Source organism: Myotis daubentonii, chromosome 6, assembly GCF_963259705.1.
Source record: "Myotis daubentonii chromosome 6, mMyoDau2.1, whole genome shotgun sequence".
Taxonomy (NCBI): domain Eukaryota; kingdom Metazoa; phylum Chordata; class Mammalia; order Chiroptera; family Vespertilionidae; genus Myotis; species Myotis daubentonii.
In genome coordinates, this window is record NC_081845.1 from 8,780,331 (window position 1) to 8,804,240 (window position 23,910).

General features: G+C 38.5%; 1 protein-coding gene across 5 annotated transcripts in view; it reads right to left on the minus strand.

The window, feature by feature from the left end:
* ESR1 (estrogen receptor 1) overlaps positions 1-23,910 on the minus strand; it is a 332,293-nt gene that overhangs the window by 101,170 nt on the left and 207,213 nt on the right. For all 5 annotated transcript variants that reach the window (XM_059700044.1, XM_059700045.1, XM_059700046.1 and 2 more), the window contains one exon: positions 19,297-19,632. In XM_059700044.1, the coding sequence (XP_059556027.1) occupies positions 19,297-19,632 (336 nt within the window). The remainder of the gene's footprint in view (positions 1-19,296; positions 19,633-23,910) is intronic.

Below are 23,910 nucleotides of genomic sequence, written 5' to 3' on the forward strand. Positions count from 1 at the left end.
CGAAAAGACCAGAGGACCTGTGAGGCTGATACTGGAACATAGTAGGTACTCAGGAAATGATGACATTGACAACATAGTAAGAGCTTTGTGTCTCCTAATCACGCAGTACAGGGAGCCACTCAGGGGAATTCCCTGATATCCCCCAGAGCTAGCTCATGCACCCTTGTTGACCCTGCAGAGTGGTAAGCCAAGTTATCAAAATGAGAGTAGTCTGAAAAGCCAGATGTATTCTTGAGCTTGTTTACAATCCAGGAAATAATAAACCAGCATGCACTCAAACACAGACAGAACACAGTGGCTCTATGTTCTACCAGCTGTGTATTCTTGGCAAATTATTCAACTTCTCTAGCCTGTTTCCTTTTGAGTAAAATGAAAATAAATACCTACCTCATAGAGTTGTTGAAGGATTAAATGAGATAATCTTACGGTTGTTATTACCATCTGTTTTTCCATGAAGACTATAAACCACATTTATAACTTTGCTATCAATAGTCTCCCCTAGATTAGAGTCTCTACAGAACAAACAAATGATGCCAATTCAATATAAATCTAGTCAACAAGCATCTATTGATTATCTATGGTGTACAAGATACTATGCTAAGCACTACATGGAGTACAAAAATGGTTGAAAAACATTGAGTCAGTACTAAATAAGGCATATCCACACACAAAAAAAAATCTGGTTTAAATGAAATATAATAAAAATATAAACAAATTTCTAAAGGCAACCAAAGATTTTTATCAGGATGAGGTTGAGGAATGTCATAGAAAAAGTTGCATTTAAGCTTGCTTTGGAGGATCTGAAAAGCAGAGATGGACACTCTAGGGGAGAGGTTCTCAACCTGTGGGTCGCGACCCCTTTGGCAGTAGAACGACCCTTTCACAGGGGTTGCCTAAGACCATCCTGCATATCAGATATTTACATTACGATTCATAACAGTAGCAACATTACAGTGATGAAGTAGCAACGAAAATAATTTTGTGGTTGGGTCACAACATGAGGAACTGTATTTAAAGGGCCAGGAGGTTGAGAATCACTGCTCTAGGGGGAGAGATTGGTGAGGGAAAAGACAGAAAAAGGGAAACAGAGTGAGTTCGCCAGAACAGGAAGTCGTACCGCTGGGAGGGACCTAGAGTGTGAGGAGAACTAAGGAGCATCGCTAAACCAACACAAGGGGCTGGCTGCAGCGAAGTGCAGAAGCGCAGGGTTCTGGTCAGCTGCTCAGTGTTGCCCTGTGTAATCGATTACTGGTAGTAAACTGTGAAAAATTCCCTTTCAAGTATAAATCGGAGGAGATCCGAGGCACTTCCAACACAACACGTCTTCCATTAGCGTGGGTCTGCCTTCTAGAGAGAGAAGGGGCCAACTTCCTGTCAGGACCAGGGCTGTGCCTGCCCCATCCCCAGGCTTATCTTCAGGAATCCCAGAAAGAAACAGCCTTGAAGGGATTTGCTTCCCCACAAATTTTGGTCTGTTTTCACCAAATGTAAGTTTGCATATGGGAGTATTTCTTACACACGAGTGTCCTGGGCCATGCATGTCATGACAGGAAGCCTGAGAGATGCGGAAGGACAGTGGTGGACAAAGGGCAGAAAGAGTAATGACAAAGAAAGCAAGCCTTCACTAACCTCCACCTCCTATTAGCTACCTGTCACTGACCTGCCTTAACCTTACTTACTGAATGCCAAGTGTTGTGGTGAACATGTAGAGACAGAGAGGGAATCAAACAGGGACTCAACCTTGGAAGTGTCTAATCTAGTCATCATCAGACCCATGTTCTGGGTCAGTCTCTCAGGTAGAACTCATGGGAAGCAGAAGCAACCAGAAGGTAGAAGGCCAGCAAAGAGACTGGTCTAAGAGTCCGGGACTGTGGGGATTGAACAATAGCAATGTGTCTAGAAAGAGGGGAACTGTAATAATAGGAGGGGAACAAAGAATAAATTAACTTAAAATTAGGGAAAACAATTCGGTATGTTTTTTAAAAGAAAAGCCAAATAAGGAGGAAAAGTGCCACTAACAACGAAGCAGAGAACAGGATTGGAACAGTGGGGAGAGACAATGAGTTTAGTTCAATTTCATTGAGCCCCAGCATCCTGAAATGGCACAAAATGTCTAAGGAGTTTGTAGCTCACAGTGGAAACAGGCTAAGAAAGTCAGCAGAGCTGCCCCACTGCTGTCTAGGGGAACTGTCTGCTGCAAGAGAAGAGGTAAGTGAGAGGGAACGTCACTTCCTGCTGACTCAACATTGTAGTGCTATTGTTGACAAGGCTGGCTCCTTCCTGCACAGAATCCCACCACAGCCACTGGCACTGCAAATGGCAACATTACTGCCCACCACTGTGCTGCCTGAGTCTGCTGGAATAGTTAGATGAGGGGAGACATGGAGAAATCTGTGTGTGTTTGTGTGTGTGTGTGCACGCGTGTGCGCACGCACACACACACACACACACACACACATTCCCCGTTCTCTTGCATGGGCTCATGCCTGCTGTGTATCTGAACAGCTCATTTAAAAAAAAAAAAACATTTCAAAGCATCTTGAAATATAGAGTTTCATTTTGTTTCTTCCTTCCGCATGAAAATAAACTCTGGTTTTTTATGATAGTTTTATACGAGCTTGACTGTAGAACCACACACTAATTATGTAGAATAATAAAGTTCATGAGTCTGTATAAATATTAAATCTTATTCAAAATAAATCATAGGGGCTCTGGTTTAAGAAGAGGAACAGAGCATGCCCATGTGCGCTGGTAGATAACAGATGGGATGGACTGGCACACAAATTAGAGGAGAGGAAACCACAACCCAGCACACCAGAGGAACCCGGGTTCTTCCAAGAAGCCAAAACTGCACACACACAAAGCACACTGGAGTGATTATCAGGGTTTTTTGTTAAAGAACTGCATTCAGAACAGCTTGGAAAACTGTGCCTTTTGCCTTCTCACTCAATAAACCTGGGCCTGAGCTTTTCTTGCTAAAAAATGTGGGTGATCTGAATGAAAAAGCTTCCTACCATGAATTTTGATGCCAGAGAGAGATTAAGAAACTCTAGATCTCAACTGTAGGCAGAAAAAAAAGAAGAAATAAGTCAAGGAGGCAGCTCTGACCAGAACCTCACACCGAGGAAGTCTTCTTTAACATGACCTGGCACTAGCCCATCCCCTTGAATACTTCCACCCATCAGCCTGGAGGTTTGCTGGAAGAAAAATGATCTACCCGCTGACCCAGAACCACATAGGGTGGCCCAGGAAAGAAACAGGTTCCCACAACCACAGTAAAATCACTGATCAGCTGCCTGCTCCAACCTTGACTCATGTTAATAAATGTGAATACTACAAACAGACCACAGTGGGCCACACGGATGTGTGAGGAAAACCGAGAGCAAGAAAGAGAAGACAAAAGATGACTAAACAGAATTAATGAGCCATGAAAAAATAAAATAGAAATCATTCTGGGGCTAGAAGAGTACTTTAAGACTTCTCTGCTCTCAAAGAGATCTATATCCATAAAACAGGAGAAGATTGCAAGGAAAAGGGAGCATAATGGGATTGGATTCCCCATCCCACCCCCACCCCCCACTGCAGCCTTTATTTCTCTCACCACACTCTAAATACAGAAATACAAAACAAGACTAAAACTGTGGGTGATCTGAAGGAAAAAAACGTTCCTGCCAGGAATTTTGATGTCAGAGAGAGACTAAGAATGCAATGACAATATGAAATAGATTAGAGCATTGTTGATTGCACTACAAATAGTGTCAGCAAAATGAAGCTAGAACTTGGGGGTGCTGGTGAGGGTAATGATTCTGGGCATCTAAGATACTTGAGGAAGACAGTAACAAAATGTTTGCCCCATCACATTCTGTACTTATTTTACTCATAATCAGCTATGGATAAGTGCATTCTTTCTAGGTATAGTGGGATGTAATAGTAGGGTGGTGGGTTTTTTTTAAAGTAAAATAAAAACAACAAATTCTTAAAAATTAAAAATATGGTTCCCAAAATTGAAAACTAAACATTAAACAAATATAATAATAAAGTTGACATGACTGAAGATCTAAGAAGTGGTGTCCTTATGTGCAAAAGTACTCTAAATGTAGTGGGAAAAGAAAAAAGACAAAATATGAAATAATCTCAAAGACATGGAAGGTAGAGATAGGGAATCCAATATCTATCAAAGATTTTCAAGAAGGAGAGAATAGAGATAATAAAGGGAAGAAGAAAACTAAAACATAACAGAAGAAAAATTTGCCAAGCTGAAGAATGATGAGACTTTAATGGAAAGGCCTACTGAAGACCTACAGGATTAAACAAAAGAAACATGACAAGAGACATGATAGAGAAGTCTTATCATTCAGAGGATAAATAATAGAAGAAAAAGCCAGGTGACCTCAAAGAAATAAGACACATCAGAATTTCTCATTAGCAGCAACTAATTCTAAAACACAGTAAGGTAGTATCTCCAAAGTTCTGAGGGGACGGGGGGGGGGAAATCATTCAAATCTAGAATTTGATTCTTAGTCAAACTATTAGCAGATATAAGGGCAAACTTTTGGGACATATGAGAGATGGGAACATTTAGACCCCTCCTACCCATTTAGGAAAATTACCCAAGGTTATTCTCCAATCAAAAGAAAAAAATCCAAGAAAGATTAATCTAAAATAAAAGTCCTCTATGCTTCATAATTATTCTTTGAGATTCATTGTATAATTCTAGTAACTAGTATTTTACACACTATTATTGTGCATGCTAGTTGTTTAATCAACTTTATATAAAACATGAGTACATTCTATAACTATAGAATAGTAACTATAAATCTTAACAATCTTAAAGCAATAAGATAGCAAAAAAAAATAGAAGGTGGAAGAAATAAGTAATCAATTTGCACACACATATATTTAAACAAATAAAATTGTTTAAAAACTATAGCAGTTTAGAAAATTTCTTAGAGATATACGTCATGGCTCGGAAAGACAGTTGCAGTAGATTATGTGAAAAACAGCAAGTTTCAGATCAGATGATATATGATCCCAATTGTATAAAAGTAAATTATGTGTACATGTGGCCTGGCTGGGTGTGGCTCAGTGGGTGGGCTTCGACCCATAAACCAGAGGTTAGGTTTCAATTCCCGGTCAGGGCACATGCCTGGGTTGCCTGCTCAAACCCCAATCAATGATTCTCTCTCATCATTGATGTTTCTAACCCTCCTTCCCTCTTCCTTCCACTCTCTGAAATTAAAAAAACACTTATTTTTTAAAAAATTATGTGTATATGTGAACATGCTTAGAATATATCTAGAGAGATTTATGAAACTCTTCAACAATATTTATCTACTGGGGAGTAGTGTTGAAGTAAAACAACATAGTTTTGCTTCTTAATTTGTAAATTTCCTTATCAATTAGATTTTTTTAACAAGCCTGTATTTACCACAAAATTACGAAAATAGTTAGAGACTATGATCTATTACTCCTAAACAATGAGAGTCCAGTCTCTACATCTTTATAAAAAGTCCTGCAACAGTGTATGATTTACTTCCTAGGTTGACTTTTAAGAGAGTGCCTGCCAAAACAACATTTATCTCTAAATGGAGGTACCGATTACACACTATGAAGCATCTTAACAATTTCATAATTAATGAGCTACTCTCTTTATGATAGGAAAAAAACTAAACTGTATTGTAAAGGAATTGTCTTTGCAGATTATTTGCCCTACTCTCTAGATTCCTAACCTGAATTAACACACCCAGTGGTTTAATGGGTTGGGGGTTGAAAGAGAATGTGCTTAATTTATTTCGTATTCATTTCCCAACAAGCTATAAATGGCTAGAGGACCCTGTCTGCATCATAATGAGTAGAATCAAGAGATCATCATAAAACTAGAGACTATCAGGTGCCACAACTATGATTTCTGAAAATCCAAACTCAGGGGCCTGCCTGGAAAGAACATGGCAATATGCTGATTTCAAAATTTGTCTTGAACCAAAGGAATTATGGTAAAATTTTATGTTCAGTATTATACCAATTGGCTGGGGTGGGCACAAGGGTAGCAGAAATGGAATTAGTGCTAATTCAACTAAAAATGCCTCAAAAGAACCTTGAACAAATAACCACCATGAGTTACTCTAAATATCACTCAACTGTAATGAGTTACCCTAAAAAACATTCAAGACAAAAGGATTCTCTGCATTGACTAAATCAGAATTCTCCACAGGTTCTATTTGCTTAACTTCACCTAGGTTATTGGCTACTAAGTCACGTGGTAAAAAATATAGTAAACTTAAAGTAATTATGAAAATCACTTATTTATACACAGTAGAGCAAAAAATGGACAAAATATGTTATCACGGTCAATTGTAATGCAAATGAAAATCTGGTTAATTGGATCCCTTATACCACTTTGAGGATCATAAAAACAGCAACATAAGGATGTGTGAGGCTCCCAAGCTGGAGCTGAGAGACGTGTTAGGATGTCTTCAACAATATTTTGAGAAAAGCAGCATTATTAACACGGGAATAGAGTCGCTCAAGTAGAGTTGAAGGACAACTTTCATTGGAAAGCATACTTTTGACATTTGTGGGGTGGTTTTTTTTCATGGATGTTTCTTCACTTTATTGTAAGATTCAATGTAGGAAAGCAAGCATTTAAAACTTAAAGTTTACTCTGAGGATGAAAAGCATCATCGGGTAGAGGCACTTTGGGCACATAATACTATACTTGGAACTTACAGCATTTTTAAACTTGAAAACAGAAACCAAAAGGATTGGGAAACCCTGTGGCCAGTGCCTCTACTGTGGGACCAGTCCTAAGAGAACTCCTCCAGCAGGAAGTGGTAGCTGCGCAGCCTGCTCCAGAGAGAGGTATCTCTAAAGGGAAGGTGGAGAGTGCTGTAGTCAGAGGGGAAAACTTCTAAAAGGAAATTATGTTTCTTTCATGTCTTGTGGAAGAGACTAAAATTCAGCTTCCAAAATAGTTTCATCTTTTTGAGGATAACACAAGCGGTTGAGGGCAGAAAAGAGTATTAGTGAGAACCAAGGCAATTGCCCCTCAGAAACCCACAATGGCTCAGAGGGATCAAGTACCACACAGGCAATGGCTATGATGTTAGAGCGATGATGTTCCCGGTACTGTTCTAGTCACTGGGGATACAACAGTAAACATACTGATTAAAATGTCTGCCCCAAAGAACTTAAAGCCCGCTGGCTTCGTGGATTTTCAAACATTTGAAAGCATAGCTCATACATGTGTAGGACATATACTTCAATGTTTTGTGCTCATATGAAGTAGTAACAGCTTATATTAATGCAAGTATCCTAATCAGGGGCAAGCATTATCTCTTGGTGGCAAAACTTAGTTCTGGAGGATCAAAAAAGCTTATATATTTCATGGTTTGTGGTCTTCCAAAGTTCAAGCTACCAGATGAAATCTTATCCTTAGTATTTAATCATTCTTACCAAATTGAATTAAATTAAAATTTTCTAATGGGAAGCAGTAATTAAAAAAAAATGTTGAGACACATTGTGATATTGTGCCAAGACTCACCACCCATGTTCCAGGAATACCCCAGCCCAACTTTGCTAGTGCGGAGGGTGGCAAGTCCCTCAAAAGCTGGTCACTAAACAGGAACCACCCACAGCGCAGCACTGCCCTGGGGAACCGTCTGAGAAAAGATAAGCGCAGGAGAGAGGGTAGAGACTAGAAAAGAGGCTATGATTATTTAGCCTAAGAAACATTTTTTACAAAAAGGAAAACTCATGAGAAATCAGCATTTGACTTCATTGGTGGGTGGGAAAAGGTGTGTGCCGCACCAGTGATTCCTAACAATTAAGAGTTTATGCTTTCACAGGTGATTAAGTGATCTTTCACTAAGGTTGATTAATGGAGCGATTCGAACAAAGATGGAAGCAACAAGCCAAGCTCTACACCCAAGAGGGCGAGGGTTGAAGAGGGGGCATTTCCTGCTGAACATTTCAGTACCAAGATGACCAGTTCAGACCTTGGCGGGGCCCGGGGGGGGGGGGTTTACATTGACTTACTTAGATGAGTGACTCTGGAGCTCGTGAGAGACACCAGTCTGGCCCACAGCCCTGCTCACTCTCCGCTCCACCCCATTCCACTCTTCTTGCTAAAGGAGCATCCCCTACAGAACATGGAAATTCTCTAACCACACACACATACACAATCTCTCTCCTTCTCTCTCTCTCTCTCTCTCTCTCTCTCTCTCTCTCTCTCTCTCACACACACACACACACACACACACACACACTCACTCACATACACACATACCTTAGAGCAAATTTGTACACTTAATAAATAGTGCCTTTTTTCCCAATATGAATTTTGATTGAGTTTTGTTTTCTGGGGTTCTGATTCTTTTTTAAAATGATAATCTTTTTATGATATATGTTGGCATTCATTAAGTCAGAATATTCATTCAAGAGGGTATCCAATTCTCAAATTATGATTTGAAGCTTACTATTGTAGTAGAGACTCTTACTTGTCCACCAAATTTCTATTCAACTGTTATTATTATTAATAGAACTCAGATTCTATATTAGGTAGAAAGTACAAAGATTATAGACTTTATTTCCCAGCGTCCCTTGCAGCCAGATGGAGCCAGTTCTGACCTTGGAGATATAAGAGAAAGTGCTGAGTAAGGATCTTTACAGGAAGCTGCTGCGTCAGCAAAGGGTGTCTCTACTGACTTTCCCTTCTTCCACTTCCCTGTGGCCTGTAGTGCAGCTTCAACTACTGAAGCTCCTGTAGCCACACTGGGCCAGGAGTTGACCTTGAGAATGGAAACCTTGGGCTAGGAGAGGGGACAGAAAGTCAGGAGTTCAGGTCATTTTGACTGTGGAGCTGCTCTACTGTTATACAAATTTATTTTATGTGAGAGAAAAATAAGCTTTGCCTTGTTTAAACCACTATTTGGGGGTTTGTGGTTATATGTAGTTGATGCTAGTCCTAAAATAGTTATATTCATAATCGGATTTTTTCACAATAGATACTATTTCTTTCTTTCTTTTTTGTTAATCCTCACCAGAGGATATTTTTCCTTTGGTTTTTAGAGAGAGTGGGAGGGGAGAGAGAGAGAGAGAGAGACACATCAATGGTTGCCTCCTGCACGCACCTGGCTGGGGATCAAGCCTGCAACCAAGGTACGTGCCCTCGACCAGAATCAAACCCGGGATCCTTCAGTCTGTGGGCCAGCGCTCTATCCACTGAGCCAAACCTGCTAGGGCCAGATACTATTTCTTATATTCTTTCCTATTTCATTAAAATATTTGATGTATAAAAACTTTAAGCCTACAGAATAGCTCAAAACATTTAAATGTGGCCAAAATCTCAAGTTTTTATTTACTTAGAAAAATTGACTAGAGCTGATATTCTGATATAAAATCAGAAATGATTTTTCTTAATTGTAGTAACATATAAAAACAAAAGCAAAGAAACAACAATCAAATTTCAATTAGTTTTGAAGGCCAATAACTATGGAAGAAATTGAAGCATTAATCAAAAAGCTTCCAGCAAACAAATTTCAATTAGTTTTGGTTAGTGGCAATAAGATTATTTGAGAAAAAAGGCATAAAAGCATAAAGACAGATCACATAACACAAATAAAGAGAAACACATGTGCTGAATGTTTAAAATGCATTTTTAAAAGTGATTTTTAGCCTAATTTTGCAAAATGCCAGGTTACATAATGGTCTTAAAAGTAAGACTCAAGTTAATTATGTCAATAACTTCAAACTAAAAATGTATTAAACCAAATACAAAACAAATAATATTAGCCAATATTTATTGAATGCTTACTATGGCCAAGGTTGTCCAAAGACAGGTCATGCTCTTAAATCATTGTAATATACAGACCTTCTTGATATCTATGTCATATGGCAGGAGAGGGAGAGGAGAGGTTTTATTAAAAACTCAATGATAAAATAGCACAACTCTTAAAAAAATGTGCAATCACTTTTTAAACTTATTTTAAGAGCTTCCTACAGGAAAGTGTTCTGGAATTGAACATTTCCCTGATACTAAACTATTCTACTATTAACTTCTCTCTGTCTCCATTTACTCATTCACAAAAGGGGACAAAAAGGCACTCAGCTGAGTCAATACAGGTAAAATGCTCACAGCAGAGTCTGACATAGTTAGCTACGGCTTGTAAAATGGGTAAACCATAAGTGCTCTCCCTCTTCTCTGGTGATAACTAGGGTAGTACAATGGAAGTTCCTTGAAGGCAGGGATTCTGCCAGTTTTGTTCCTCAGCATATTCCCACACATGGATCAGTACTTCACATGTAGGAAGAACTCATTAAATAACTGTTAAATAATCAAACTCTTTGTACTCTTAATAACAAGGATTATAAGAGCCCAAGGTATAACCTGTTTCTATTTCATTATTCCACCCCACTTCATCTTCTTGCAATATGTTTACATTTATATTCCTATCTAAAAATCAAATTTAAAGTTTTGGATAAGAGAAAAGGCCTCTGAATTTAGTCATCTTATCTATTACTTTTTTTTTTGCCATGTGTTGCCTAGTTCCTTTTCATATTTCTTACATAAAATATTATACTCCTTCTTTTATTATGGTAAAATATACATAACATAGAGTTACCCTTTTAACCATGTTTAAATGTACAGTTCAATAGCAATAAATATATTCATATTGTTGTTCAACCATCACTACTCTCCATTTCCAGAATATACATCCTTTTAAAAAATGTGGCTTCTCGGGTAGCTCCTTAAGTTCCAAGTATTAAAAACAGTCAAGACAAAACAGAAGTTGGCTAACTAGGTTAATAATAACCATTGTTCCAGTTTTCACAATCACTTATATACTAAAGATTTTTTTAAACGTTATTTTCTGACAAGCCAATCAACAGTATTGGAGGGGAAAAGTATAAAAGTTTGGGGTTCTTTTTGCATATTAGGGAACAGCAAGCACATACTTTGAGAAAACAAGAACTCAAAATAGCTGAATCAAAGGCAGTACCATTCAATTTTGGGAAAAGAGAGAAGGGAAGCCTGATATTTCCGTTTTCTGTCCTGGGAAGAATTCTTTTATCCCATTAATGTTGAATGATAAATCACTCTTATTAGCACTAACTTTTTAAATCTTAGAAATAAGAAGCAAAAGTACATGAGACTTGATACACACATACACGCATACACACACACACACACACACACACACAGGACAGGCTAATCACGTTATATATTCATTAATATAGATCAGGCAAATTTTATAACTTGAGAATAAATTACTAATTTTCTTTTTTATTTCAGAATTGGGAAGAATAATCAAACATAATCATTGGGTCATACCTATCATTCTATATAAAAGCTCTCACTAGGTAGTAAACTCAGAAGGTTAACTGTACATGAAGTCTTAACAACACTTCTGTAGGATGCTGCTCAGTGAAAGGAGTTAAAACAACTGTGCAGCCATCTGTACATGAACAACATTGGAGCCACACCCCCTACTGTACAGCAAGATGAATTCAAACGGATCAAAGATATAAATGAAAAAGAGGAATCAATTAAAATGCCAGATGAAAACATTCCTCGGTGAGTTAATTTTTTTTATAAGGTATTGCCAGGTAGATGTGTGGAACTTGCTGGAGTTCTAAATCAACTTCAAGGCCAGAAGTTCAGTGAACCACTTGGGCGGGCAAAGGAGAGAATATCCAGGAGTAAATGATTAGCCAAGCCTGTGCGAGGTAAGCCAAACATTCCTCTTTAAATCAAAAGCTCCTGATTTCTTTTGCCTCGAAATTACAACACTTTTTATTTGGGGTATAATTTGTATTCATTTCCTAGGGCTGTCATACAAAGTGCAAACACTGGGTGCTTTAACACAACAGAAATGTGTTCTCTCTTAGTTCTGGAGGCCAGAGTCTGAGATCAAGGTGCCGCAGACCCATGCTCTCTCTGACGGCTCTAGGGAGGCACCTTCCTTCTCTCCTCCCACTCCTGGTGTTCGAAAGCAATCCTTATCTTTGTAGAGATGGGTCACTCCATCCCATGGCCATCTTCTCCCTGAGTCATCACATCGTCTTCCCTCTGGGTGTGTCTCTTTGTGGCCAAATCGCCCCTTTTTATAAGGATTAGGTTCCACCTTAATGACCTCATTTGAACCTGCTTACCCCTATAAAGACCTTATGTCCAAATAAGAACACATTCTGAAGTACTAGGGTTAGGATTCCAACACATTTGGGGGCGGGGGGGCGCCTCACAATTCAACCCACTTCAACACACTTCAATAGTAATATGTCTGTTTAACACATACATAACTACAAAATCGCTGGCATTCTCCATGCCAAATTCCCCACGAAAGTAGCAGAGCCACAGACCAACGTGCCCCACAGGTTGCCCTGGGGACACCCAGCACCACACATTGTCCACTGCACTCATGCTAAACAGGCAGATTCTGGGGCCCGGACCGGACTCACTGAAACAGACCCCAGAGGGGGGGGGGCAGGGCAAAGAATCCTAGGTGGGGCATTTTCTCAAATACCCTCAAGATTAGAGAAGAATTCGTAGCCTGCAGGCCAAGAAGCATCTATAGGGCTTCAAAGTTCTGTGGGAAAGAAAAATCAAGGATGTATCTCATTCCTTGGGTTCCAACCAGAGCTTCCCCAGGAGCGGTAAAAGCCAGGCAGCGGTGACTTGGAAATGGAACACCCCAAAGACGCTCTGCGTTGCCAGCTCAGAGGGCTTGCCACCAGTGATGTAGGGTAACTCTACTCCAGTCTCGAGGCTCTTATTATAAAACGGAGGCAAAATCTAAACTGCAAATCTGACCCTTAAACATATGCATCTGTCATCTCTTCAGGATGCCCCCCGTGCTCTCAGGTCACATTCTCTGTCATCACCGTACCGCACTGAAACAGGCTGGGACACCACAACAGCCTGAGAGCAGGGTTCGCCGGGCTCATTACAGGTTAGGAGTCAGAGTACTGGGTAGGCTTGCCAAGTGCCTGAAATCTGCAGGGACCTCCCAGAATAGAACGTGTCCCTTGAAGATGCTCCCAATTCCCACGTTGAGAAGTTGTGCCCTCTCTCTGGCCCCTTGTCCCTACCCATTCTAAGCTTTAAATTCCACTTGCTAAGTGAAACTAACTTGCTGCAAGGCAGCTAAAACCTTCTAAAGTCCTCAGAACTCAAGTTCCATACATGCCTCTGGATATTGCTCTGCTCCTCACAAAAGAAAGGTTGGAAAGAGCCTCCCTAAGACAACTGCTGGAGGGGTCAGAACAGCAGGTAGGTAAAAAGAGAGGTAAAGAGGGTAACACTGCAGCCTTGAAGATTACTTTTTCTGTATGGGAAAACTGAGTTCTAGCAGGGCTCAGAGATTTCTTAACATCAGAAGTTTCAAAAGTCACCCTTCATTCATTCATTCATTCATTCATTCATTCATTCATTCATGCAACAAGCATTTCCTATGCTTGGCTCACTGCTAATTTGAATAATGGGGATGAGTATTAGAGTCAGGAAGCTAATCACTGCATTCCTGGGGAACATGGGAGCAGAAGAAGCCTTGAGCCCAGGAATGGGGAAGACAAATTTGCATCCTCAGAGACAATGCAAGAAGCTTCTGAGCAACCTGAGCTCGAGCATAGGAGGAGGCACGTCCAGCCAAAAGGGATCCTCTCCTCCTGGGGCCAAAACTGAACAAGGAAGGAATCCAAAGTAACATAGTGGGGAGCCGGGGTAAAGAAAGGGGCTCTAGGGACATAGGCAGGAGAAGGGAAGGGGAGAAAGACCATCTCTTTTGCCACTAAAAGATGAGGAAGTGGTTCAAGTAGCACGCTTCCCATGGCAATGAGCTCAACTGTCATTTGCCATTTCTCCCTCGTCCTAGGCCAGCGGCTCCAGCATACCCTTCCGGATCTGTACCCAGTGCCAATGAGGCTATCAAACTCCTACTTCTCTGTTTTTAAAAGGCAATATAGAGCCCAGGGCTAGATATTTATCCAAATATGTACTAAAATATATAGACCTTGAACACAAACTTGAAGTATGAAATTGACTTTGAGGTATGTACAAATACGGTGATTTTTGGAAAAGACATAATTTTTCATAATGGTTTTGTGACAATTTAAGCTTCTGAGAGATTAAAAAAAAAAAAAGCAAATGTACTTTCATTGCCACTGAAACTAACAATCAGCCAGTTAATGATACAATTGAGTGTGGTGCAGAAATTAAAAATATAACAACTTTTGTTATATGTTCTTCCTCTTTTGACATTCACCTAAATGATGCTGATTTATTGATGAGTTTTACCATGTATATTTTAATAATAAATTAAAATGTAAGACTCTAACTCTTTGAAAACTAAGTCCCCATTAATGGATAGATTATGTATTTTGCACACCCTCAACTACTAGGAGCTATGAAAAGCAAAGAAGGCAACTTGCACAATCACAAAGATTTGAAAGATAACTAAGAACTCGGGCCAAGTAGAATGATTAGGTTTACTTCTTACATGAGAAGACTTCATCAAGACTAGCAGTGGCTCTTTTATCTAATATGCAGAAACCAAACCAACACAGAGAGTCAAAGATGAAGAAACAAAGACATATGTTCCAAACAAAAGAACAAGGCAAAACTCCAAAAGTAATTTACATGACAAAGAGTTCAAAATAATGGTTATAAATATGTTCACCAAAGTCAAGAGAACAATGAATGAACAAAGTGAAAATTTCACTAAAGAGCTACTGAGAGCATATCAAACACATCAAGAGCTGAAGATTACAACTAGTAAACTGAAAAAGTTGAATAGAAGTGTTCAATATCAGACTAGATCAAATAGAAAAAAAGGATCAGTAAACTCAAAGACGGAGTAGTGGAATTCATCCAAATCAGAGGAACAAAAAAAAGAAGAAGAAGAATAGAAGTGAGTTAAAAGAGCTTAAGGGATTTATGAGACACCATCAAACAAACAAATATTTATATTACAGAGTCCCAGAAGGAGAAGAGAGATAAGCCTATTCAAAGTAAAATGAGTGAAAACTTTGAAACCTAGGAAAGGAAACATATCCAGATCCAGGGAGCCCAAAGAGTTCCAAAAAAGATGTATCCAAAGTGACCTGCATTGAGACTCATTATAATTAAATTGTCAAAAGTTAAAAACAAGGACATCATCTTAAAAGCATCAAGAGAAAAGCAACTTGTTACTAAAATTACTAGCACTGCCGAAACCGGTTTGGCTCAGTGGATAGAGCGTCGGCCTGCGAACTGAAAGGTCCCAGGTTCGATTCTGGTCAAGGGCATGTACCTGGGTTGCGGGCATATCCCCAGTGGGAGATGTGCAGGAGGCAGCTGATCTATGTTTCTCTCTCATCGATGTTTCTAACTCTCTATCTCTCTCCCTTCCTCTCTGTAAAAAATCAATAAAATATATTTTTTAAAAAATAAAATAAAATAAAATTACTAGCAGATTCTTCATTAGAAACTGCAGGCCGGAAGGGAGTGGAATAATATATTCAAAGCACTAAAAGGAAAAAATAAGCGAATCAAGAATACCCTACCTGCAAAAGTATCCTTCAGAATTGAAGGAGGATAAAAAGTTTCCCAGGAAAACGATGCTGAAGGAATGTATAACAAGGCCAGCCTTACAAGAAATGCTAAAGTGAGTTTTTTAAGCTGAAAAGAAAGAATGCTAATTAGTAACAGGAAAACATATGAAAATATAAAGCTCACTGGTAAAGATAAATGTATAGTTAAATTCAGAATACTCTACTGTTGTAATTGTGATGGGGAAACCACTTATAAAAGTGGAGCAGATGTAACTAAAAGGCACATATAAAACATTCCATCCAACAGCAGCGGAGTACACAATCTTCTGTAGCACACAGGGAGCCTTCTACAAAATGTTGGTAAGGAAACAGAATAGACAAAATGCATATTATCAAAAAGACAAGAGATAACCAGTGTTGGTGAGGATTTGGGAAAAGGTAACCTTGTACACTGTTGGTAGGAATGTAACCTGATGCCACTACAGAAAAGAGTATAGAGGTTCCTCAAAAATTAAAAATAGAATTACCATGTTACTCAGAAATCCCACTTATGGGTATATATCCAAAGGAAATGAAAATGAGATACCAAAAAGATATCTGCATTCCCATGTTCGTTGCAACATATTCACAATATCCAAGACATGGAAACAAACAGTGTCCATCAATGAGTGAGTAGATAAGGAAGATATGGTATACACACATACATGCGCGTGCGCACGCACGCGCATCCAGTGGAATATTATTCAGCCATGAAAAAGAAGGAAATCCTCCCCATTTGTGACAACATAGATGGGCCTTGAGGGCATTATATGGAGTGACATAATCCAGAGAAAGATAAATACTGCATGGTATCACCTATATGTAAAATCTTTTTTAAAAAGCCCAACTTATAGAAACAGAATGTAGAAACATGGTTGCCAGGGATTCGGGGATGGGGCAAATAGAGGGCGATTGGTAAAAGAGTACAAACTTTCAGCTGTAAGATGAACGCAGGCTGAGGATCTAATGCAAAACATCATGAATATAGGTGATAACCCTGTAGAATATCATTGAAATTTACCAGAAGAGTAGAACTTAACTGTTCTCACACACACAAAAAAGAATAAATGGGTTAATTACCTAGATGGGGGAATCCTTTTTCAAGGATTTCAAATGGGAGGAGTTACACTCTCAATATCTCACAATTTTGTCAGTTTTACCTCAATATAGCTGAATTTTTCCAGAACAAAGTTAATTCACAATTTCTGTCATATTGATAGACATTCTGAGGATTATCCAAATGTCTTTTGCAGGTTTTTATATCATATGGCTAATTCCAGGTTCTTCTGGAATTCACTTTCTTACTACTCTTTTTACTAATGATATTTTTCTATTCCTTCTTTTTGAAATTACTATTATTATTCTCAAACTATTATGATATAAATGTAATATTGTCTATATTAGAGTTCCAATGTGAGCTATTTTTTAAATGACAGATGGTATCTGAATATAAGCTTTTCAAAATGTGCTTTTTCAATTTTTCTAAAAAGCTTGACAATCATCTTCAATTTTTTTCAGAATACATTTTTTTCTCATTTTTCATCCTTTTAAAATTAATGACTATTTTTATTCTGCTTGGTCAGGCAAATAGGCTTTGATTTACAACAGCTGTAATCTTATAGTACACATGCACACATATACACTTATTCATATAACTTCTTTTTCCCTTCATAATTTTTTAAACCATTAAATAACAAGATATAGTTTGGTCTAAGGTTTTTAAAATTATTCCAGTCTTTTAAGCTAATATAATTAAGTTATAGAGTGATTTTGCCACACATCTCATTACTATAAATTTGCTTTGTTCTAGGTTTAACAATGAGATTGCTAAGCATGGACATAATATTTTCCTCCCCTTTATTTCTGTCTCCATTTAATTTTTAAATTCAGAAGATTATTGTCATGAATTCTTTATCCACTAGTAATGTGTTTGAATTTAATTTCAGTTGTTCCAAATACCTTTCAAATTTTTATAATTATAAAAATGTCATGATGGAAATCAACTGATAACTATTAACGTGTGTGTTTGAGTTCAGCAGTGCTCTGGAACTAATACTGCTAAGAGTTCACGAGGGAAAATATATACCTATAGTACAATAAAGTTTAATAGCAACAAAAGTTGGATCTCATGGATATGGCCATTATTATTATTCCTTAATTTTTTTTCTTCTCCCAAAGTATATAAAAAGGCAAGAACAAATATTAAGATAAAATCTATAACCACATTATATTTAGATTCCAATATTTGCTTATGATAGATCTGCTTCACATGAGAATGCTAAAGTAAGTAGGTGCTCAATAAAATTCTTTTTTTTAATCCTCACCCGAGGATATTTTTTCCATTGATTCTAGAGAGAGTGGGGAGGAGAGGGAGAGACATAGAGAAACACCAATGTGAGAGAGACACATCAATTGATTGCCTCCAGCAAGCCCCCCACCAGGGTCAGGAGCATGCAACCGAGGTTCATGCCCTTGATCAGAATCGAACCCAGGACCCTTCAGTCAGCAGGCCAATGCTCTATCCACTTAGCCAAACTGGCTAGGCCTCGATAAAACTCTTAATTCAAAGGTGGCTGAGAGTTTTTATTTGCCATTAGGACTGACCCTAGATATCTAAATATGCCTGTTAATCCTCACACTTCTATATAGTCCAGACTCTACCACCTACATGGGAGCCCTCTATCAAGTTTGGATCACAACATTGCTGGCTGCTTATTCAAAGAACCACATGTTAATATGTTAATTTATGCAAATACATAAAATACTCTCTAAGGCCAGATGTCTGTTCACTTGGCCTATATCAGATCAGTGAACTCTAAAATGCAGTACAAAACTCCACATTTATTTAGTTTAATCAAAAGCATCCCATGCTTCAGAGGTAATAATTGATTTCATCAATTCAAAGAAACCAAATGAGACAATCTGTCTAAATCCATTACTGATTTGACCTATATGCCCAGGAAAAAGATTTAACTTCCTCTTGCCTTAACTCATCTACGTTAGCTCCTGAATGGATATGTTCGGCTGTGGAGGATGTCTAGTCATGTTTCCTTAATAACTAGAGTTCTTCTCCCTGAACAAGAGCAGCGGTCAAGGTTCAGAGCAACACCAGCTCTGAGGGAGTCAGCTGAAGGACCAATGTCACTCAGCCACTGCATCTTCCTGCAGGCTCCTCCCAGGAGCAGGGTGAGAACCTAATCGGTCTATTGTTTTACCTTTCCCCTAAAATATTAAGAATAGAGAGTCGAGTAAATGATGGGCATTCAGTAAAGACACCTGTTATTCTCTCTTTAGTCCACAAAGATCTTAAGAAAAAAATTTAGGTGAAATTATTTATTAATAATTGAGGTCTTCTGAACAAAAGTCCTCAATACTAAAAACGTATATTCATAGATCATTTAATGTTAAACATTTTGACACTGTGAACATATAATATTAACTGCATTTACTATGTGTCCACTCCACATTTTTTGGTGAATTTTAACATGGGTTAAATATAATGTCAGGTTAAGTACTCTCACCGTCTATATTTTTAAGACATTATTTCATAATTTCCAGGAGAATTAGAGTGTGCTGACACTAAAACTTAACAAATTCCGATGTAACCTTGAAACCAATTAGACAACAAGCTATTGTTTCCTGCTACTGCTCTCTCCTATGACATCGCAGCTGGTTCATAAATGCGCGGTTATTGACTTGCAAAAAATAAGAAGTCCATCTCAGTGTTCTTACCTGGCACCCTCTTTGCCCAGTTAATCATGTGAACCAGCTCCCTGTCGGCGAGGTTGGTCAGCAAGCCCATCATCGAAGCTTCACTGAAGGGTCTGCTAGGATCGTACTCGGAATAGATGATGGGGGGCTCAGCCTCCATCAAGGCACTGACCATCTGGTCGGCTGTCAGCGATAAGGCCGGGCTGTTCTTCTTCGTGTGCTTAATCAAGAGAGGGCTCGGCCAAAGGCTGGCGGCTCTCATGTCTCCAGAGGACCCCGCGTCATTCCTGCTCTCCCCATCGTCCCTTTGGCGCTTGTGTTTCAACATTCTCCCTCCTCTTCGGTCTTTCCGTAATCCTGAGAACACAGAAATATAAAACACCTTATTCTTTTTTATCATGTAAACTTTAGTACTATGCTAATAACCCTTAATTCTATTTGAAGAAATACCTTGAGGTACAGATATGCTGGTAAGTGTTTGACAACCAGCTGTTCAAGAAAAAATTTTAAAGGCTTTGATTGGTAGCATTCACTAGTTTCCATTGTACAAATACTCCTACCATTGCAAATTTCAAGCTACTTACCTGACATCAAGCAGCTTACAAAACTCCTGAAAACTGAACAATAGGCTTTTGTGAACCAGTACAAGTTGGCTCAGACAAACCGTGTGTGTGTGTGTGTGTGTGTGTGTGTGTGTGTGTGTGTGTGTGTAATAGATGCTATGAAAAGAACAGAATTATAGCCCTAGCCAGTTTGGCTCAGTAGCTAGAGCATCTACCTGTGGACCAAAGGGTCCCAGGTTCAATTCCATTCAAAGGCATCTACCTTGGTTGCAGGCTCCTCCCTGGCCTAGGGCCATGGTTGGGGCTCTTGCAGGAGGCAACCGATGGATGTGTTTTTCTCACATCAATGTTTCTCTCTGTCTTTCCCTCTCTCTTCCACTCTCCCTAAAAATCAATAGAAAAATATCCTGGAGTGAAGATTAACAAAAATAAATGTAATAAAATTATAATTAGTTATCCTTGTAATATAGTTTAGCATCAAACACTGCTTCTGCTATGAATATTCTTTAATAATAAATTAATGCAACAAAGACTAGTTGAAAAGATTAGTAAAAATTGATAAACCTCTGGCTAGCCTCACTAAGGGAATAAGAGAAAAGACTCAAACAAAAGCAGAGATGAAAGAGGAGAAGTTACCACAGACAACACAGATGTACAAAGGATCATACAAGAATTCTATGCAAGACTATAGGCACCCAAATTCAATAACCTAGAAGAAATGGATAAGTTCCTAGAGATATATAACCTTCCTAGACTGAATCATGAAGAACTGGAAAATCTAAATAGAAAGATCAACAGTGAGAAAATTGAAACAATTATCCAAAACCTCCCAAAAAGTAAAAGTACAAGAGCAGCTGGCTTCACTAGTGAATTCTACCAAACATTCAAAGAAGACTTAATACTAACCTTTCTCAAATTCTTCCAAAAAAAATGAAGAAGAGGCACTAATTCCTAACACATTTTATGAGGTGAACCAACATAACCGATACCAAAACCTGGCAGAAACCACACACACACACACACACACACACACACACACACACACACACACACACACCAGACCAATATATCTGAGGAATACAGAACAAAATACTAACAAATCGAATATAGCAACACATTAAAAAGATAACACATCATGATCAAGTGGATTCACCCCAGGAGTACAAGGAAGGTACAACATACACAGTCAATCACTGTGATACACCACATGAACAAAATGAAGGGTAAAACTCATGTGATTATACCGGCAGATGCAGTAACATACCAGTGTCATTACCAGTGACATCATTGCACAAATATTTTATAGTAATTCAGAGCAAATTGAACTGGAATTGAGGAGAAGGTGAAAGATGACCCAACTTCTATTTTAGCCCAGGTTAAATGAGAGTGGCTGATCAGAACCTATGTCTTCCTTCGTAGTTACATAAAGACATGGGACATAAAAATGGCATGCATAATTAAAATTCAAAGATAAAATTAAAAAGTCATTCTCTGCTCCCTATCAGATATTTTCCAGTATTATTTGTAGAGCAGGGACACAAATTGATATGTATTTTACTTAAGCTCACTCCAGTGGAAAAAAAACAACAAAAAACACCAAACTACCAGTTCCCAGAGCAAAGGGGAAAAAATACAATTAGCTTAAATGAGGCGAACATTAAACAGGCAGGCTCTTGACGGTCAAGACATTTATTTGTAGCCGACAGCATTTTTTGGCTGATATAATGCCATATAAACAAGATGTATTGTCATTCAGGACATGAAAATGTCATTTTCTAGAAGAGTCGAGTAAACTATTCAGCAACACAACACAGCTGCCATGCAATGGATATGCTAGTGTACACACATTATTAGTTCTCAAGTTGTGTCACTGAGTAAATACTGGCGTCAAAGCAAATTTCTTTTAAAACTTTAAGTTTATGATAATTCAAGGATCACCCACTGGTTTCATGTGAGAGATTGAAAAAAAAACATCTGTCATCCAGCAAGCCCAACATAAGTGTGAAATGCCACCAGTTTTCCTCGTATCCCCTTGGGTTAAGCCTTCTCTAATATCCTTGCCATGCTGCTGCAAGGATTTGGAGAAGCTGAGGATAGAACATCGTGTGAGCATCGGTGTGAATCTGCATGGTTCTAATCCACTGGGAAGTGTCAGTTTAAGGGAATTTTATTAAACTAATAAACACAGGCAACTGGACTGAGAATGAAAGGGAGAGAAGTGATGCACAGGGCGCTTTCTGTAATTTAACACCAAAATTATTATATCATTATAATTTAATACCACTATTATTCTATTATTCCCAATCTGTCTGGAATTTGGGAGTCATGCCAGGGACTGAGTCCTGGCAAGGAGAAAGGAGATGAAGACATATCAACTGCTTAAACAATTATGTTCTGAGCCTAAAATAAGAAGATCTGTCTTACTGCGTCAAACCAGGTATTTTGAAACACAATTTTAGAGTTCATCTCATCATTCCTTTATTTTTTTAATTCTTTAAATTCTTTGGCTTGGCTATTGTATCTCAAGAAAAATTAATATACTATCTGAATATTCATTACTTAATAGAATTCATTGGATGATTTGCTTCTAATACATTCTACTTTTTAAATTTTCTTTTTTTCTTCTTCATACTCTGTGCCTCTACAAAAATGCTAGTACAACTTCAGTAGTTATTTTTCCAGTTCCCAAGACTACTTTAATGTAATGTTAAATATTTCAAACATTTGCATAATAACCTTTGTTTTGCTTCTCAATAATTCCACATTATTCACGGGGTATTAAAAAACCAAAGTGATACACTAGAAGCCTTTAATTCAACATTGTTGAAGGAAACAGTAGTCCTGATTAGTTGAGAATTAAATAAAGACAAGAACTGATAAAACTTGCTTCAAGGAATTTCCCGGCATCACTTCCAATGTTACCTCTTCAAACACTAGTGAATCCTCTAAGGCCGGAACTGTTACAGTCCCCCCACTTAGCCGAGTAAAGAAGTTTAGAATAACTACCAAGCCCAAGATCACACCAAGGACAGTAAAAGAAATTTGAACATGGGTGAAATATGTCACTATTGATTATTATCAATATTCTCATTGTCTCCAAGTGTATCAGGTCAAGAGGACTATGAATTATCCAGTTCATTTTACTGAATGCTCTTTCCTTTCCTCTTTCAATCCCAAAAAATCAACACAACCTAGGATTTCTTCACATGTCTATTCCCGCCACCACCCTAGTTCTCACCCTAACCCTTCTTGCCAGCATCAGTGCAACTGCCTCTAATTTGTCTCCTTGCCTACCTTTGATCTCCCTTCCAATCCAATTAACTTCCAATTGATTAATCTCCATTATACACCCATTTTATCCTGTATTGTCTAAATCCTTCCAAGGCTTTCTTAGCCTATAGCAGGAGTTGTTTAGCAAGGTCTGAAGATGCTTAGTGTCCTATGGGGATATCAGAGGTGGTGTGGTTAAGGCTATGTTTCTATATGTGTCTTTGTATTAGGATTGGGGAATAAGTAGTTAGAATTTAATATAAGGAAGCAGGGTTTTTTGGTTTTTGTGAGTTTTTTAAAATATATTTTTTTACTAATTTCAGAGAGGAAGGGAGAGAGAGAGAGAGAGAGAGAGAGAGAGAGAGAGAGATCAATAATGAGAGAGAAACATCAATAATGAGAATCATTGACCGGCTGCCTCCTGCACACCCCCTCACTGGGGATCAAGGCTGCAAACCAGGCATGTGCCCTGCCTGGGAATTGAACTGAAACCTCATGGTTCATGGGTCAATGCTCAACCACTGAACCACACTGACTGGGCCAGAAACAGTTTTTAATAGTCAACTCCAGTCATACTAAGGCTCACCATTGTGGCCAATCACGTTATGCAAGCCCAGTTAGGGCTCTCCTTCATCTCAGGCCCCAGAGCTAAGTTCTCATTTGCTGTGACAATGGGGAATGATGGAAGAGAACAGTTGCAGCAGCACAACTGAAGCAAACTCAATTAAAATGCTGTCAGCCCTGCCTGGTCATGCATGTTCCATCATAGAACATGTGCCCACATGTTCACAACAACCCAAGT